Source organism: Drosophila mauritiana, chromosome 3L (assembly GCF_004382145.1).
Source record: "Drosophila mauritiana strain mau12 chromosome 3L, ASM438214v1, whole genome shotgun sequence".
NCBI lineage: Eukaryota > Metazoa > Arthropoda > Insecta > Diptera > Drosophilidae > Drosophila > Drosophila mauritiana.
In genome coordinates this window covers 18,357,994-18,374,408 of record NC_046669.1, presented here as the reverse complement: position 1 = coordinate 18,374,408, position 16,415 = coordinate 18,357,994, and the positions used below count along the sequence as shown (strand labels likewise).

The 16,415-nt window shown below is 44.2% G+C and overlaps 7 protein-coding genes across 7 annotated transcripts; 1 reads left to right on the top strand and 6 right to left on the bottom strand.

Moving 5' to 3' along the window:
• Positions 1–21: 21 nt before the first annotated feature.
• Positions 22–5,489, bottom strand: LOC117141936 (UDP-glucose:glycoprotein glucosyltransferase). Its single transcript, XM_033305675.1, has 2 exons — positions 5,062–5,489; positions 22–4,911 (listed from the first exon to the last, which is right to left on the bottom strand). Exons 1-2 carry the CDS (start codon positions 5,288–5,290, stop codon positions 494–496), a joined length of 4,647 nt encoding a protein of 1,548 aa, XP_033161566.1. The 5' UTR covers positions 5,291–5,489; the 3' UTR covers positions 22–493.
• A 207-nt stretch (positions 5,490–5,696) lies between these two features.
• Positions 5,697–7,452, top strand: LOC117140304 (cell cycle checkpoint control protein RAD9A). Its single transcript, XM_033303148.1, has 4 exons — positions 5,697–5,803; positions 5,858–6,084; positions 6,139–6,290; positions 6,449–7,452. Exons 1-4 carry the CDS (start codon positions 5,770–5,772, stop codon positions 7,404–7,406), a joined length of 1,371 nt encoding a protein of 456 aa, XP_033159039.1. The 5' UTR covers positions 5,697–5,769; the 3' UTR covers positions 7,407–7,452.
• Positions 7,403–8,067, bottom strand: LOC117140306 (biogenesis of lysosome-related organelles complex 1 subunit 3). The gene is made up of 3 exons (XM_033303151.1): positions 7,937–8,067; positions 7,742–7,877; positions 7,403–7,688 (listed from the first exon to the last, which is right to left on the bottom strand). The coding sequence occupies exons 1-3, from the start codon at positions 8,000–8,002 to the stop codon at positions 7,450–7,452; spliced, it is 441 nt and encodes a 146-aa protein (XP_033159042.1). The 5' UTR covers positions 8,003–8,067; the 3' UTR covers positions 7,403–7,449.
• A 260-nt stretch (positions 8,068–8,327) lies between these two features.
• LOC117140307 (glutaredoxin-C4) lies at positions 8,328–8,949 on the bottom strand. The gene is made up of 3 exons (XM_033303152.1): positions 8,674–8,949; positions 8,510–8,614; positions 8,328–8,444 (listed from the first exon to the last, which is right to left on the bottom strand). The coding sequence occupies exons 1-3, from the start codon at positions 8,815–8,817 to the stop codon at positions 8,349–8,351; spliced, it is 345 nt and encodes a 114-aa protein (XP_033159043.1). The 5' UTR covers positions 8,818–8,949; the 3' UTR covers positions 8,328–8,348.
• A 145-nt stretch (positions 8,950–9,094) lies between these two features.
• Positions 9,095–10,474, bottom strand: LOC117140305 (dysbindin protein homolog). Its single transcript, XM_033303150.1, has 2 exons — positions 9,619–10,474; positions 9,095–9,562 (listed from the first exon to the last, which is right to left on the bottom strand). Exons 1-2 carry the CDS (start codon positions 10,382–10,384, stop codon positions 9,462–9,464), a joined length of 867 nt encoding a protein of 288 aa, XP_033159041.1. The 5' UTR covers positions 10,385–10,474; the 3' UTR covers positions 9,095–9,461.
• Positions 10,475–10,819: 345 nt separating this feature from the next.
• Positions 10,820–12,136, bottom strand: LOC117141394 (G patch domain-containing protein 8). The gene is made up of 2 exons (XM_033304808.1): positions 12,062–12,136; positions 10,820–12,004 (listed from the first exon to the last, which is right to left on the bottom strand). The coding sequence occupies exons 1-2, from the start codon at positions 12,085–12,087 to the stop codon at positions 10,978–10,980; spliced, it is 1,053 nt and encodes a 350-aa protein (XP_033160699.1). The 5' UTR covers positions 12,088–12,136; the 3' UTR covers positions 10,820–10,977.
• Positions 12,137–12,522: 386 nt separating this feature from the next.
• LOC117140101 (transmembrane protease serine 9) lies at positions 12,523–14,723 on the bottom strand. Its single transcript, XM_033302856.1, has 4 exons — positions 14,260–14,723; positions 13,479–13,817; positions 12,818–13,113; positions 12,523–12,755 (listed from the first exon to the last, which is right to left on the bottom strand). The coding sequence occupies exons 1-4, from the start codon at positions 14,324–14,326 to the stop codon at positions 12,600–12,602; spliced, it is 858 nt and encodes a 285-aa protein (XP_033158747.1). The 5' UTR covers positions 14,327–14,723; the 3' UTR covers positions 12,523–12,599.
• Between the last annotated feature and the right edge of the window lie 1,692 nt (positions 14,724–16,415).

The window sequence follows — 16,415 nt, the reverse complement described above, 5'->3', positions numbered from 1 at the left end:
AACCAATTAAAATACATAAAATACTGAGATTTTTGAAAACTTTATTTGAATTTGGCGTTGCCACCTAAAGCAAAAACGCAGTCGCCAAAGCTTTTTGAGGGTAAAGTGGCCTGACCATCCCAAATAATTGGTTAATAAAGTACGCTGAATTAACTACTATTTACTCCAACTTTTAATACATTTGACAAACTTTCAACTTAAAGGCGCGTATTTAGTTTAATGACATTTAAATTCAGCTTAACTTAATTAGTGGCCATAGCTCTTGGAATGCAAGACAAGAAAATCGTTTGAAATCGAGTTACAAAACACAATTCAGGCTTCAGTGAGCTGTTTTCTTTTTGAGTTGGGTTTACGTTATCAATCGCATTATGCTCTAATTAAAATGTACAAATGTGTTTAGTCGTTATTTCGGGGATGGCTCTTAGCTAAGTAATCAAGTGTTTATCCATCAATATTTAAATTCACTAAACATGTTGATTTAACTACGCGTTCATCACAGCTCGCCGTGCTTGGGCTCATGAGAAGGCGTCACAGTGGTGACCTCCACCGAATCGTCAACCGAATCATCAACTGCCGAGTCCCTGCTATGCGAATTCTCATGATCCTCGATGCGAGACATCAGGGTCTTCAGCTCGGCATCGTAGTCCTTCCATTCGGGCACAATCCTCTGTGCGGCCGTGAGTTTGGCCTCCTTGGTCTGCGGGTTGTTGCACAAATCAATCACTTTAGCAGTCTTGAAGTTGCTGTCGCTGCACCACGTTTGGCACCATAGCCAGTCGTCGGGCAGGGATTTGATGGCAACCTGGTGGATCATGTTGTTGGGCAAGTCCTGATCCAAATTGGATAAGCTGTTCGGATCCTGGCTAAGTGCCTGGTATTGACCTCTTAGCCTGTCTCCTGCCGCAATCTTACGGAATCTCTTCAAGTCCACCACGTACAAGGCGGAAATGTGGTAACGCCTGCCCATCAGATGGCTTCGCCAGTATCCCTGCTTCCAGAATCGGAAGCCCTCCATCTCTTTGCGGGAATCGCAGAATGGCGTGTAGGCATAGGGCGCTCCTCCAAGGTCCATGTCATACAACTCCTTTATATCCGTTCTTACGATGGCATCGGCATCCACGAAAATAATTTTCCTCACATTCAGCGGGAAGAGCACGTCCAGGAAAAGGATCTTATAGCCCCAAATGGTCCTCTGTTTTTCCGTTTGCTGATGCAGCCAGCGGGGCCATTTGTACTGGACCAATTCGTACTGGAAGTTGTACTCGCTGGCCATGTGAGGAAGGAAGTCCGTAAATTGCGGCGAAAGATAGTTCTTCAAGAACCAGAACTTCACAGGTGATTTTGTGTGCTTTAGCAGCGAAACCATCATGATCCTTAGAAGACGTTCGTAGAGGTGTCCCGATGCCACAGAGAAAATGTTAATGGTTTCCGTATCCTCATCAGGGGCTGGTTGGTTGGCACTGCCGCCGCCAAAACTGCTGGCGATGCTGTTCCACATGCCTGATTGCGCTGCCTGTTCGTTGTCATCTGACAGGAGTTCAGCATTCTGCATGCCCGGCTTCTTAGACACCCTTAATTTGACAACATGGGATCGCAAGGAGGTTATAAGAACCTGAACTTCAGAAGATCCAGCAGAATGATGCGTATTTGTTCCTTCAATGTGACTAATTGCATAAATATCCGCCGATTTGCCTTCACGCAAGCGTAGGGACCAAGCTCCTGGATTGGCTTTTAGTTGGAAATAACCCAAGTTCGCCATCACAATAGTATCTACCAAGGTAGGTTGACTCTGGGTACCCAGCACCAACTGAAGTCCTCTGGGCGGAGCGCCGCTAGCAGCATCAAAGCAGTGACCCTCCAACAGCAGATACTCTAGATCGAATTCGCTGTGCACTGGTCCACCAATATCGGTCAGCTTAATGTTGTCCAGATCGTAGACTGCTCTCACAGCCTCGACCAACCAGTTCTCGGGAACTTGCAGCTGCTGAGTCAGCAAAGGATTGGCTGGCAATCCACTGAATTTGGCCAAAGGACCATCAGATCGGCCTCCATTCGCTTCGAATTGGACCTCTGGTTCCACAACGTATCTGTAGAAGTTCTTCACGGGCATATCGCTGTGCTGGGGGACGGGAATCAGGTATAAGTTCAATTGGCAGTTCAGCACTTGTCGAAGCAAAATAAGTATTGGCGTTAGTTTCTGAGCTGCTCGAGAGGCGGGATCCAGAACGGCGGCAACATCAAAATGGGGAAGTTTCTCCTGTTTGGGCGGTAGTTTTACAACCGAGTGGTCGGTTTTCAAGTCCGTTGGTAGCTTAAAGCGAGTTTTGGTTTGCCTGGGAAGCAAGCTGGCGTACAACTTGAGCAATGTATCGCTGTTAAATTCCTCATTGACATCTTGAGCAGATTCCTTTAGGACCTGACGCACCTTATCGCTATACTGTAGAGAACTGAACCTGGCTAGCAAAGCGAAATCGGCGCTATCGAAGCTTTCATCCGCGGAAAGGGGTCCATAAAGCCGTCCATTACCGATGACCAAACGCTGGGATTTATTTAGACCCAACACTCGCTGGGAATAAACTCTCAACATCTTCAGGTGCAGCTCTGTAGATCCCAGAATATCCTCGAGCTGACTGGGTATCTCAATTTTCTCCTTTGGTTTTTTAAGCCACTTGAGAACCTGCTCCGTGGCTTGAGTTGGTGGGAGGCTCTGCATGGCAGCCCAAACCAAGCGATTAAGATTCCTCTGGCTTGAGGCGGAAGGGCTTTCAGTGTTTGGAATGAAAGCGACTCGCACACTCTCTCCACTTTGGACATAGTCCAGGGCGTGGGTGAGCAGATCTCGACCCTGGTCAGTTTCCAAATCAGCAAACACCCAAATCGTTAGGAACTGTAGGGATGATCGGCCAATGAGCTCCGTAGACTTCTTGCCACCAAAGTATTTAAGATTATCCATTAGCGTAGCGGTCATATCCCGATTAGAAAGACGATTTAAAACTCCAACATTGCCAAGATTTTTGTAGGCCACGCCGTTAATATCAAGATATTTCACGTCCTCTTGGCTTAGAATTCGCTGATTCAATCTGGGCATCACGTGAGGTTGATTCATCAGATAATCAATGGCTACATCGCTGTCTGTCAGTTCACCTTTGTACACAGCCTTTTGGAGATTGCTGGTGTGGGTCATTATATCGGTGAAAATAGCCTCCTCGAAGTCGCTATCGGCGGTCACAACGTTGCTGGGCATTGGAACACCATTCAACAAGGCCTGAGGTTGTCCCTTGTCTCCGAATCCCAGCCGCTGGATGAACTCAGCTGCGAGCTCCCTGCCATAGTCGTACGTGGAATCTTCGTCCAGGAACTCCTCCGCTTTGGCAAAGCTCAATGATGTGAATTCCTTGGTAAGTTGCTTGACTATGTCTTTTTTCGTGACCACTTTGGTCTCACCAACTGCTGCGTAAATGTCGGTAAGGAAACTTAAAGCAGCTCGGGCATCCTTTTTCTGACTTACATAGTTATAGGCGCATGTGATGGCTACGTAATCTGAAAGATTGTCTTCGTTGGCGTCCCTCGCATCAAAAACCAGACCCAAGCGAATGGGAGCTTGATGGATGACAAACGATTCTGACAGCTTAATTACACTTCTGGCTTTGGGCTGCAGTGCATCTACCACCAGAACCAAGTTGAACACATTCTTTCGGATATTCCTCAACATGCCAGGAAAGGTTGGGCGCAGAAGATCCATCACCGACGAGGGCCACCTTCTGTACTGCGCGTCGTTTTCAATATCGTTGACCCACTGCACTGCAGTGTCACGGATGTCGATGGCGAATTCTTTTTTGCTGGAGGCCGTAAGATCCAAGGCGAGAAAGGAGCTGGCAAGGCTTCCCCTCACATTATTACTGTGCAGGCTCTCGAGAACACGCATCTCCGAGCGCAGCGTCTCAATCAGGGAATAGAGATCCATGGTGTCAGCATCGAAGAACAGTCCGTTGATGAAAAGCGCACCATCTGGAGGGGCTACATTCAAGCTTCTTCCAAATGCTTCCGTATTATGCTTTACCTCTGCTCTTAAGCCATCCGTAACCTTGTGGGCTAGCAGGGTTCTGGCCAACATGGGGAAATTCTGAGCAGTATATTGAAGAATTTGCAGGGTTTCATCTCCCTGTATTTCTGCAATAGCAGCGGCCGCCTGGAGACCCAAATCCTGGAACTCCCATGCTTTCAATTGAGCGATCTCGTCGTTTCCCTGAAGAAGCCTCTGACGCAGTTGATCCAGCGCTCTCTTAAGTGTAGGATGCTTCTGCTTCAGCACCTTGAAATCGAAGCCCTGGACGTCCGATTCATTAGCAAAATCCTCATCAGAAGTGGAACCAGCTTCGGGCTTGGGAGCATCATCCTGGCTCTTGTATTCCGTGGATTTCAGATGGAGTTCAACTCCATAACCCGAAAGTCGTACCGGTCGCTTGTCCTTCTTGGCCAATTGATGGCGCAGGATGTAACGAATCCGGCCAGCATTGGCTTCCTTTTCCAATAGCTTGTGATAGATGCGGAATTGAGAGCTTCCCAAATCGCCGTACAGTACCACAGTGCGGGTATTGTTCTCACTGCCAGGGAAAATGTGATCAAAGCTGTAGGTGACAACAGGAGCATCCAAGCTTTCCTTGGCGAGCGGCACTTCCAGCTTCTTCTGCAGCTCGTTGAAGCTGCATGCCAGTTCGGAACCCACCTGGGCAAAAGTAAAGCTCTGACAAGAGCCACTGCTCCTCAGTTCCTCGGCCAACTGGAAGTGGGTCTGGATCCGGGGCGTCAAGCTGTGCATGGATACCACCAGCCTGAGCAGGGGCAATTGGGGAGAACTCACATGGCTCTTGACCAGCTCCAAGGCGGCATTGTACTGTTGCGACTCGGTATCTGAAAAGCGAAAATGTAATTAGAAAAATAAATTTTCCTTTGGGGAAAGAACACATTATAGGGCTTTGGGAATTGGAATATATAAATGGCCATTCCGAACCATTACTTCAGCTCTTTAATGCGGGTTCTCCATGACTTATATACACAAACCATATTCATTGAGAACCGTGTCCAACTTGGTCACCCCCGAAACGTAATCCCAGAAGAGGCCCGCCTGCTCATCGGCCAGATACTCGGCGATTTCCAGATATAGGGGCGTCTGCGTCCATTTCGCGTTGATCAGCGTGGTGATGGGATAGCTCTGACTGGATTCCCCAGAAGTTGGCGTATATAGTGCTATGAGCACCACAGACACACACAAAGCCACGGTACGTAACATGGTTTCCACTCGTTTTCACGGGGTTTTCGCCACGCACATTACGGTTACGAAGCGTAGAGGGGAACTAAGGGCTTTCCTTCTCCAAATATTTCACTTTTCACCAGTTTTTAGCTGGTTTTAGCCCAGTTTTTCTTAATTTGATTTAGAACTGATGTGGCGTTCGTTGATAAACCGGCATGCCGCAGTGTGACCAGACTACATTGGAAAAGCTATCGAGTTGAAGAACTTAATATAATTTAAGTATTTCACGGACCATTGTCAATATGGAAATCTTTTACTTTAAAATATAAACTAAATTAGTAAAATATACAATTTATGCATTAACATAGTACAAACATACTTCAAAATGCATAAATGCGTAACCAAATGCCTTTGTTGGTATTTTTTCATACCTGTTGTGCGACTACTATCACTCTAATTTGTTTGTTTACAAATTTCAGCGCGAATTTCGCGAAAAAAAACATAGTGCAAATTTGCCAATGAAATACACTTTAGAGGGCAGCAATGCAAGAGGTACCACATAATAAACAGCTAAATATATTCATAACTAAGAATTTATTTTTTAAGTCATCGCCAAAGCCGTACAATCGCTGTCCAAGGTGGGCAAGGAGATGTTCATCGAGATCGACCAGCAATCCTTGCAGATGCGGGCCATAAATGCCACACAATCCGCTGTGGGCAGCATATCGTTCAAAAGATCCATGTTCGAAGTGTATGACATGCCGCCGCACTCCGATTTCTACTGCAAGATCTCCATGAAGGGATGTTTGGCCGTGTTCCGCAACATGAATGAGGTAAGTTCAAAAGTATGCTCACTGGGATTAGTTATCAATAATAATATGTTCCAGGTGGAGTACTGCGAACTCAACTTGCTGGACAACCAGACCAACCTGCAGGTGAATCTCCGCTGTAAGCTTGAGACCACAAAGGAGGCCACCATTTCCATCATAGACGACCAAAACATTAACACAAACATAAACACCGATCAGATGCCGAATATGTGAGTTTTTGTTTGTGTTAAGGATAACTACTAAGTTTATCTCCTTACTATACATTGACCTTATGTTTCTTAAAACATCTATGCCCATCTGAATTCGAATTTACTACTCAAAGCATGCATTCTTAGAATTCTTGTAATTACCTCATCTTTCTTTTCAGAATCCGTGGCGATCACAAGCTGTTGACGGATATATCCAACAACTTTAACTCCTCGGAGGAGGAACTTACTTTGGAGGCAAACTCGGGCAGTGTGGTGGCCAAAAACTACATAGAAGGAGCCCGTGTGAATGATAAGTTCATGCGCACGCAGCTGAAACTTAAGCCCAGTGAATTTGAGCAGTACCAGGTAACGAAGGAGACGGTCATTACATTCTGCATTAAGGAATTCCGAGCATTTCTCCTGTTCGCCGAGTGCTTAAATGCTTCGCTGACCCTGGAGTTCGACGAAGCGGGCATGCCTTTTCTGCTCAAAATTAAGAAGCACGGCGAGATTGAATGCTTGCTGATCATGTCCACGCTATCCCCCGATGATATAAGCTTCTCGGAAGATTATTGTCAAAAGGATCTGACAGTGCAAGATGAGGATGTACGAGCGGCGGTCGGAAAGCGAAAAAGCAGCGTTTCGAAGCCGAATGTGACCAACAAACGCAAAGGCAGCTCTTCGGAACCGGCTGCAGTGCAGCCAAAACGGCGAGTGGAGGAGACCCAATTAGAATCGAGCCTAGATAATCCACTGTTTCAGTTCCGGGACTCGGAGGCGCCATCTGTCCAGCACCCGCGCATCCTAGCCGAGGTGGACACCGTGGTTCTGATTGAAGACGAGGCGGAACAAGAGGCTCTCATGCTGGCAGCCGCGGATGCCGCTTTGGAGGCCAGCATTGCACCTACTCCAGAGCCACCAAACAGCACGGAGGTTTGCTTTATCAACACAGATGACTCTCAGCAACCTAAACCTGCGAAAAGCTCCTCCGACGAGGACGAAACTATACCCCAGTCACCTGAGCGCCCTAACAAGGTGAGAACCATCTTCTCACGTTGCTTTCAGAGGACATACGTTCCGCGGGAGCCTTCACCCAACACTCAGGTCTATGTGCCCAATTCCGATACAGAGGATTAGCCTAGATTTGATCGTTTATCAGCAAATACACTATACGTCTACGTCAGGTTGTTTTCTGGATGCTTATGTGCGGGAGGAAGTTGCTGGTAATGACGGCAGCCACCCTGGTTTGCAGATCCTGGGCGTTCTTCTGGGCCTGCTGCAGTGATGTGTGAGCCGACTGAAGACTAAGCTGCGACTTGATGAGCATTTGGTCAGTGGTTACGAGCTGCTTTGAGGCACTCAACACAAAGCTGCGAGTGAAAGCGGTAAGGGATCTCCAAATGGCAATGTTGTTTTCGACTGGAAAAGGGCACTAAGTTGAAATGATTGAAGGCACAGAATTGGTGACTCACTTAGTTTCCGCTGGAGCAGATTATTCCGGTAAATGGAAGCCGTGCTGTTGACCTGGTTGCTGCTTCGGCGTTGCTCGTAAATGTCTTCATCATCTTCTTCTTCGGAGGCTTCGCCCGAAACTTCAGCAGCAAAAATCTGTCAGAAACTGGTTATATTATGGGAATGTGATTTATGACAACCTTATTCTCAACAACCTTATTCTGGTCCTGCAATTCCTCGTCGGATTCAGAGGCTTCCCCGCTCACCAAATCAGCCATCATTCAGGTAATTAAATACTATTGTAAACAATTTTTATTTACTGCAGTTACGGCGCTGCCAGATCAGCTAAAACTGCAAACTGTTGCTCGCATGGGCGCAGTTGAAGGGGATATTCATACGTGTGATATCTATGTTAACAGATACGTAGAACTACACTCATAAAAATTATTAACCGATAAAAAAACAAACGAGTATATATCTGTACCCACCCACACATTAATGGTTATATTTCAAGTAGTGCAAACCATACATTTTAAAAGCATTTATTAAGGACTTTGAAGATTAACTAGGAACGCGTGCACGAACTTTTTACATAAAAAGGAGTTCTGAACAGAGTAAGAATATTATTTATTGGAAATATTTCTGCAGTGCTCCCGTTTCGAACATTCGTTTGATGTCAGTGCCACCGCCAATGAATTTGCCATCGATAAAGACGCGGGGAACCTGCAAAGTATACGAGTTACATATGATAACTAATCTTTACAATGTAAAATATTTAGTGCACCCACCGTTCTGGCACCGGTAATCTCGCCCAGAACTGCCTGAATTTCGTTGCCATCGGGATTTCCATCGAGTTCTATTATGGTGGCGTCCACATTGAGCTTTTTGAAGGGCTGAAACGCAAAGATGTCATCACTTTTTGGGACTTTTCAAGGTCTCGCAACTTTCTTACCTCTTTGGCCATCGTGCAGTAGGGACAGTAGGTCTTGCTGAATATCACCACTTTGTTGCTGGCAATGGTGTTTTCAACGAATTTCGCCTGCTTGGTAGACATGTCGACTATTGGGGATCTCAAAGCGGATCCAACTGCGCCCATAAGCTCGAAATCCAGGAGAGGGTACGGAAACTTGGGGGGCAATGCGGGGAGCAATGAAAGCTGCGACAAGTGTAAGCTGCGGAGAATTATCTCTAATTTACTCAGTTTTTTAATCACTGATTAGCAATCAGCTGTTGTGGCTCTCGCCGGAGTTGCCACGCGGTGAAATTACCATCTCGTAATCATAAACATGTTGAATATTCAATTATTTCCATATAATCATGCTAAGTTCAAGACATCTATTATAGTGTGTGCAAAAAGAAAGGAGAAATTCGACTGTTATAAAAACAATGTTTATTCAACGTTGTCAAAACATGCAGTGACGCTGCCACATCAACGAATTTCATATAAACTAGGGGGATTCCTGAAGTTTCACTTTTACTTTGACTTTATATATTCTGTCCGAGATGGTAAAGAAATTTTGAAATTACTTTAACAAATTATGAATGTTAAAATACTTTGGCATTGATAATTAATCTTTGTATGTCCAATTCCTTTAATGCAATAGTTTAATAGTAGAAAATGTCGTAAAAAATTTAAGTTCATTTTCAGAAGTCCCCGTTAAAATTTTTTAACAATTACTCTGCTTATTGCACTTAAAGGCACAAATTGTAGTCTTTTGCACGATGAGCAAACAATGTGAGTTAGCCATTTAGGAATTGCTCCAGAGCATCCTTTGTCTCCACTTCGTTGGCTTCAAGGACGACTTCCTCCAGAGCCAACTTGTTGCTGGTGGTTTGAATTTCTGAAAAAAGGGGCGTTAATTTACTGCCTCATGTTCGTTTATGTTATCAGACTAACTTGTCAGCTGGCCGTGCTGTTTGTACTCCTCCATATCCTCCCGGAAGGCGTCGTCGAAGACAGCCTGTCGTTCCCTCTGCAGCTTCATGAGGGTCTGCTCCTGATCTTTGATTTTGGTTTGGTGCTTCAGGGCTATTTGCTGGCGATACTGCTCCAGTTCGTTGAGTTTCTTTTGCTTGTGTCGGGAGAGCTGAAACTGCTGCTCGAGGATGAACTCTTGGAGCTCGCACTCCTCGCACAGATCCTCCAGCTTCTCCAGCTCAATCTCCAACTGCTGACCCATTTCCTCCAGGGAATTAAGAACCTTTGAGCTGGCTTTCAGTTGGGCTATCAACGTGGGAATTCCCGCCAGACTACTGTTGAGCTCACTCATGATCCTGCGCTGATGGCTGGCCTGGTTTTGGATGCCGGAGATTTGGTTAGCAATCTGCGCAGCCTTCTCCGCGTTCTCTTCGTTGGCGCCATGAATCTGCTGCCAATCATCCTCGTATTTGGCCAGCAAACTGCAACCCGCTGCCACATTTAGGTGGCTGGGCACTCCATCGGTTAGCTGGAAGGGAGCACTAAGGGAGAGACTACTGCTCCTGCTGGACGACAGACTCTCGTTGAGGCCCAGTGGCGAAGTGGGGGTCGTAATCCCACTGGCTTGGCTGCTCCCCGAGTTTCCGGAACTGACACGCTGGCGATATTGCTGTTGCAGATTCTCCGAGATCACCAGGCCTTCCTGGATCGCACTGCTCAGCTTCTTTTTCAGGCTCCCGAACATCTTGCGACCACGGATCTCTATTTATTTAACTTAGCGATTTCTAATTGTCTTCGCGCTGGCGTTTTCCATCGACAATTGAGTGGTAAATAAAGAATCAGCTGTTCGGGCAGGTGCTGAGAGAAAATCGGTCAGAGAGAGGAAGAGAGAGCAACAGTTAGTTGACGTACAAGAGAGGCATATCAACTATGGCAAGAGCTCTGGCACGTGGTTTGGATAATTAAGTAAAACCAAAACAAAAAATTAACATTTCAAATCTTGTATTAGTCGAAAATAATAAACTAATTTCGGATTTATTATTGTAAAATGTAACAGATTCCAATACAAATAAAATAAATGTACGAAAAGTTGATATTATAAAAAGACACAACAGGGCTAGGACTAGTCATTCGGTATATTTAATATATCACTATTACACTTAATTTAAAAAAAAAAAACAAACCAAATATGAATCTATCTGTGGCAGAGCTTATTTTTGTAATAATAATATAAAAACAATATTCTTTATTTGTTGCATCTTCAGTTTGTCGCCTTTAAAATATTATTTCGATCTTGCTTAACAACCATTACAATTCTCTAAATAAAGTTTATCCTAATTAATCCTCGGTCAGGTCCACTGTAGTGACAGCTGTGCAATCGTCTACTTGTTGCTTTGTGCTATCCGATTGAGTCGGATATTCAGGTTTAGACGCGGGTTCAGTTTCACATGCCTTTTTGGGCTCTTCATGGTACGCTATTATTTCAATATCACTATTATCACCAGATTCTAGGGTTATACAGCTGCGTACGCTGTTCTTTGTATCTGAGTCTGAGTCCGAGCTTGATGAATTGCCGCTGGACTCTGAGCTCGAGCTTACTTTAATGGTGAGAACATTTGGCTCTTCGTCGCTGGATGAAATTGACAGGGCCTCGGGCTTCTCGGACTTGTCCACCTCTCCGTCGGACATCAGTTCGCGGAATATATCGCTTGTAGGAGAGGAGGAGCGTTCCTTAGACGCGCTGGCTTTCTTTTGGCTGCTCGGGTTGAGTAATTGACCATAGGCCATGGCCACAGCAAGAGCCATTTGCTTGGAGTGGTTAATGAACACATCTGAAGGCGCGGGTATATGTAGCGATTCGCTGGGCGCGGTTTCCCAATCGCCGCCGCTGCTGCTCTGGCTGCTCCTGCGTCTTCTGTGTGATTTTTTGTGTTTTTTAACCTTCTTTTTGCGCTTTTTTCGGCGATGTGAACTGCTGCGACTTCGACTGCGGCTCGAACTTCTGCTGCTTCTGGTCCTCCTTCGGCTGCGATGCTTCTTGGCCTTTTTGTGACGGCTCCTGCTGCGCCTTCTGCTGGAACTTCTGCTTCTATCTACACTTTGATTTCTGGGTGCATCGCGGCTGTAGGAGTAGTTGGACTTCCTCCTTTCGTGCACATCATCCAGATCCTGCAGCTTCTGCCGACAATTCGCCTGTACGCGTTCCTTTTCCCTATCATTATGCCGAATCGCAGTGTTTATGGTGCGGCCCAAGAAGCGTTTGTTTAGTTTGCCCAGAGGATTCACTTTGCGTTCGCTTTGCTTCGAGTTGCTGGCACTGGCATTATGACCTTCGATCTCGCGCATTAGCTCGGCAATCGCCTGACTAAGAGAGAGTATCAATTTAATTAAAAATGTATCGGTTTTTAATATAAGTATTTACTTTGTTAGATCTGTGTCCATTTCCATTTTTGGTGTTTGTTTATGGCATTTAATTGAATACCAATTGCTGAGAAACAAAAAATACCGCGGACGGTAAGTGCTACTTATAAGTATTTTTAAAATACTAAAGGGAATATTGTACAAATTAGCGTCGATGAGTTTGCGGCGATGGGGAACGTTGGAATATGGAACACGTATTCGCTTTTTATTATTATTTTTTGTTTGGAGGTGAATTTAAAAAATAATAATGCAAACATCTTAAAAAATAAAGATTTAGAAAGATACCACCGTTAGTCCATTGCCGCTATGTACACTAGAGATATTCTTGTCGATTAATATTGCCAGAGTAATCTTATCTGCAAAATACCAACGATATCGGTTGGCGCAATCTTCGATATAAGTTTAAAAAATGACGACCGGCCACAAAAAATTGGTATTTCTAATTGGTTAAAGTAACGTTTATTGAAGAAGATCACATAATAGAGTACGACTAATATCACAGGTGAATCACAATCTTTATGTTCCAGATTCCTGGCCAACTATTTCCTGCTGTCTATCACCTTCTGCATCCAGGACACGTATTTACTGACGCGCGTATAGATTCCGGGCAAACCTGGACGAGCACAGCCGATCCCAGTGGACACCACGCCCACCAGGTGATGCTCCTTGGACATCAGCGGACCGCCAGAATCCGCCTGTGAAGGTAAGTAAACCCGGAGCATAACATGTGTGCCGTATCAGCCAAGTGAATACTCACCCAACACGAGTCGATTTGACCGTTTTCATAACCGGCGCACAACTGCGTCTCTCCAATGGTATTGCTCTTGCCCAAGGATCTGTAGGACCTCTCGCAGGCCTCGTTGTTCCAGATTTTAACGGTGGCCTTGCGCAGTACATCGGACCGATCGTTTTCCGCCTGGTTCTCGTGCGTCCAGCCCCAACCGGAAACAGTTCCGTACTCCTGCTCCAGACTTCGATGCCCCTCCTCGGATCCCACGCAGCTGGGCTGGATGTGTGAAGAGAATCGGATTGGCTGTACCAGCTCCAGGAGGGCTGTAAAAGAAAGATAAAACAATTTGCAATAGCTCAAGCTAAAGAAGAATATGTATTATCAGATTTTAAGCTCAGATTCGTCTCTGGTTCATTATGGTTAATATCCAACTCGTAAAACATAAAATAAGATTAACCTTTAATTCACTCCTTTGTTAAAACTCTTTATTTCCTAGCTATATATTTCTGTTTGTTTTTTAAGACCCTAAGCGCATATATGTATATATTTTTATTGGTGTTTTACTAGTTTAACTTTTAAATTCATTTTACTGAAAAAGAATGTTCATCTGTAAATGGTTGTATGATTCAGTTCTGTACATATGGAAAATAATTGAACTTGCAATTGCCACATAAAAGAACACACATACCTATATCGTGTTTCACATCGTTGCAGTCGTATTGCGGATGGGGCACAATGTTCTTGAAGTCCACCCTCAGTGCATCCGGACCGTTGCCAATCCCGTTGAGGTACTCCCTGATGCTGTGCAGACCCACAACTCCTTGGATTTGAGCTGGTTTCATGAACTGTTGCAGCCCATTGCAGATGCAATGTCCCGCCGTGAGGATCCATCGCTCCGAGATGATAGTGCCGCCACAAAAGTGACCACCACGACGCATCAGACTGACCATGAAGGGCATTTCGTTGCGCTCCGCCTCACTGCCGCCCACGATTTTTGGATTTCGAACCGAGCATGGCTGGTTGGTAACTGTCATGGGAGTTAGAGGAATTTTAATTGGCGTAAGTTTATGATAAAGTATGTCGAAAATAATTAGTTAATGGTAGCAGAACGCATTTATTGAAATTTTAAGTAATATTTATATCTCATTATCATGATTGTTAAAGTTTTTAAAGAATATTAAAATATTTTTAGGTTGATTTCTTATCAAATGGGGAAGCATAATCTTTTGCTATTGGAGCATTAGACGCAGGACTTATCAAGTGACTTTAGCCTCTAAGTATCCAATGCTAAAAGATGGTGCTTTCTTAATTGATATAAATCTAACCTAACATAATAAGGACTGCAAAAATTAATGGAATATTTATCACAAGTTAAAAGTTAAAGGTTTAAAAAACATTACAAATCTTTATATCACATTAGTTATATTTGACTTATTACTGTTTTTGTCACATTTTTTCAATGAACTCACAAGCAATTTGGGACTGTGCACACTTCACTAGCGACAGAACCGCGACTACGAGTACGATTTTCAACATTTTCTGTGTGCACAACCAGTGTTCTTAGCCCGAATAAAAACCCGTTAAGCACGGCTCAAGCTTAAACGAAACTGCCTCAAATATTCTGTGCGCCAATTAATTTATATATAGGTGTCTGGGAGTCCAGCGCCTCTCCGTTCCACTGACTTACCTAACTGTCGTCCGGAGTTCTATGCGGATTAGCCGGAAAGCTCGCTCTCTCGGCCTGATAACAAACGGAAGTCGGGCCTTTAGCACCTGTTGCCTCAGCCGAGAGCTTTTTTCGCGCTGCACTCACTACCTGTCTCATCGCCGTTTTTTTGTGGTTTTGTGGGCATGGGTGCCATGTGCACACGTTGTGGCATTTCAATTGCCCCAAGTGGCTGGGGGGAATTAAGGAGCTGCCGAAAAGTCGAAAACAAACCCAAAAGTAAACAATGGCCGAAATAAAGTTTTGTGTGTTTTGCGTTTTATGACCCAGCGAAGTTCATGACATTGAAAAGTGCGCGACAAAAGGTGTGACAATATTTATGCTGAATTTTCGATGCCACCACAGTTTATTGCACCTTTATCCTTATTTTAGTACATTATTATTGCGATTAGCACGTATTTAGAGTGTTATTGAAATTGTTGTATGGTTAATAACGAAAAGGGTGTAAATATTATTATGACTTGTTAATAAACTTAAATGCTATTGCATAACGATTGCTAACCTAGTACCGAAAATGTTATAAATGATTCAAAACCAATTTTTTTGAGCTTAAGTATCGTTTAGTAAGCTTGCATGTAGTATCTTTTTTTCTTTAGTTCTTATGATTTACAATGAATTTTTCTGTCCCTTCAGGATCTAATTTATCTAATCTATCTTTAGAAAGTTAAGAAATTTAGATTTGTGTAATCGTTACAGTTTTGACATTGCCTGCATTTGACACAATTAGTTCGCACATTGCAGCTAACCTTAGACGTCATATTTCCATCAGTTTTGACCTGGTAGTTGGTAATCGGGCCTGTTATGCAAATTAGGATGTCTGCGTTGCATATGAATACTGCGATGGGACCAAAAATTAATTGAAATTCAATGTCGGCGCAATCAATGTAATATTAGCCGCTTGACATTAACATTGCCCTTAAAATTAACGCATGGCCCACACACTCAATGCAATTGGCGACATGGGAAGGTTGATACACATCCACCGCATATCAAAGTGATAATAAATGTAGGTGGGAAGTGCACTTCTATGACATAATATGCATAAGCGATATCATGCCAAGAATATTGGCTATTGAAGTGGGCAAAGCAGGAATTGGAATTGAAATTGAAACTGAAAGTTAAGACGGAGTATGACAAATCTGCAGACCAAGGCATTAATAATTCATTATCCATTCAATCTCGATTCTCAGTCGGAGCAGGCAAATCAGTTCAGTGGATCAGGCAAATACGCTAGAATACTAATTGATTTCATGACTTTGGTTCCTTAACCGAAAACCAGATAGCATCCCAATCGAGTTCATTGATCGCGGCAGCTCTGTTTCGCACTAAATGCTAATTCACTAAACAAATCGGCCATAAAAAACACTATCCATTGTCTGCCGTTGACTGGCGTTGATACCAAATAGCCAAATATAAACAATATTAACAAACACGAGTGCGGCGGGGCTCCACTGAAACAAGTTTCAGGCGCATTGACACCCGCTTTGGGCGAAACTTGGGCGCATTCAATGTGAAGGTCGTTTCGATTTGAGGTACTCGAGGTACGCTTGACAATTGTCATATTGTTCAGCTATTTCGCTACACTTTTGTTTTCATTTCGACGAAGTTCAACGACGCCGCTGCCTGGTGACTAATTGCAAGGGGGAAGTCTTTGGACGTCGCTAATGCGGGTGTGTTTGGCGCTATAGGAAATGTTTTGGGGCGCAGTGAACCCAGTTAACTGCAGGTATTTATAGGAATCTCGAATGGGTAGTGGGTTCCAAACAAAAACATATAGCATAGATGCTTTAGTTATGAAATTTAACAGTCCAGAATCATATTATTCGCAATTTAACTGAGTGTGTAATTATAGTTTATAGTTTTCGTAGTAAGTGGGCTCTGAATAAAACATTTAGTTAC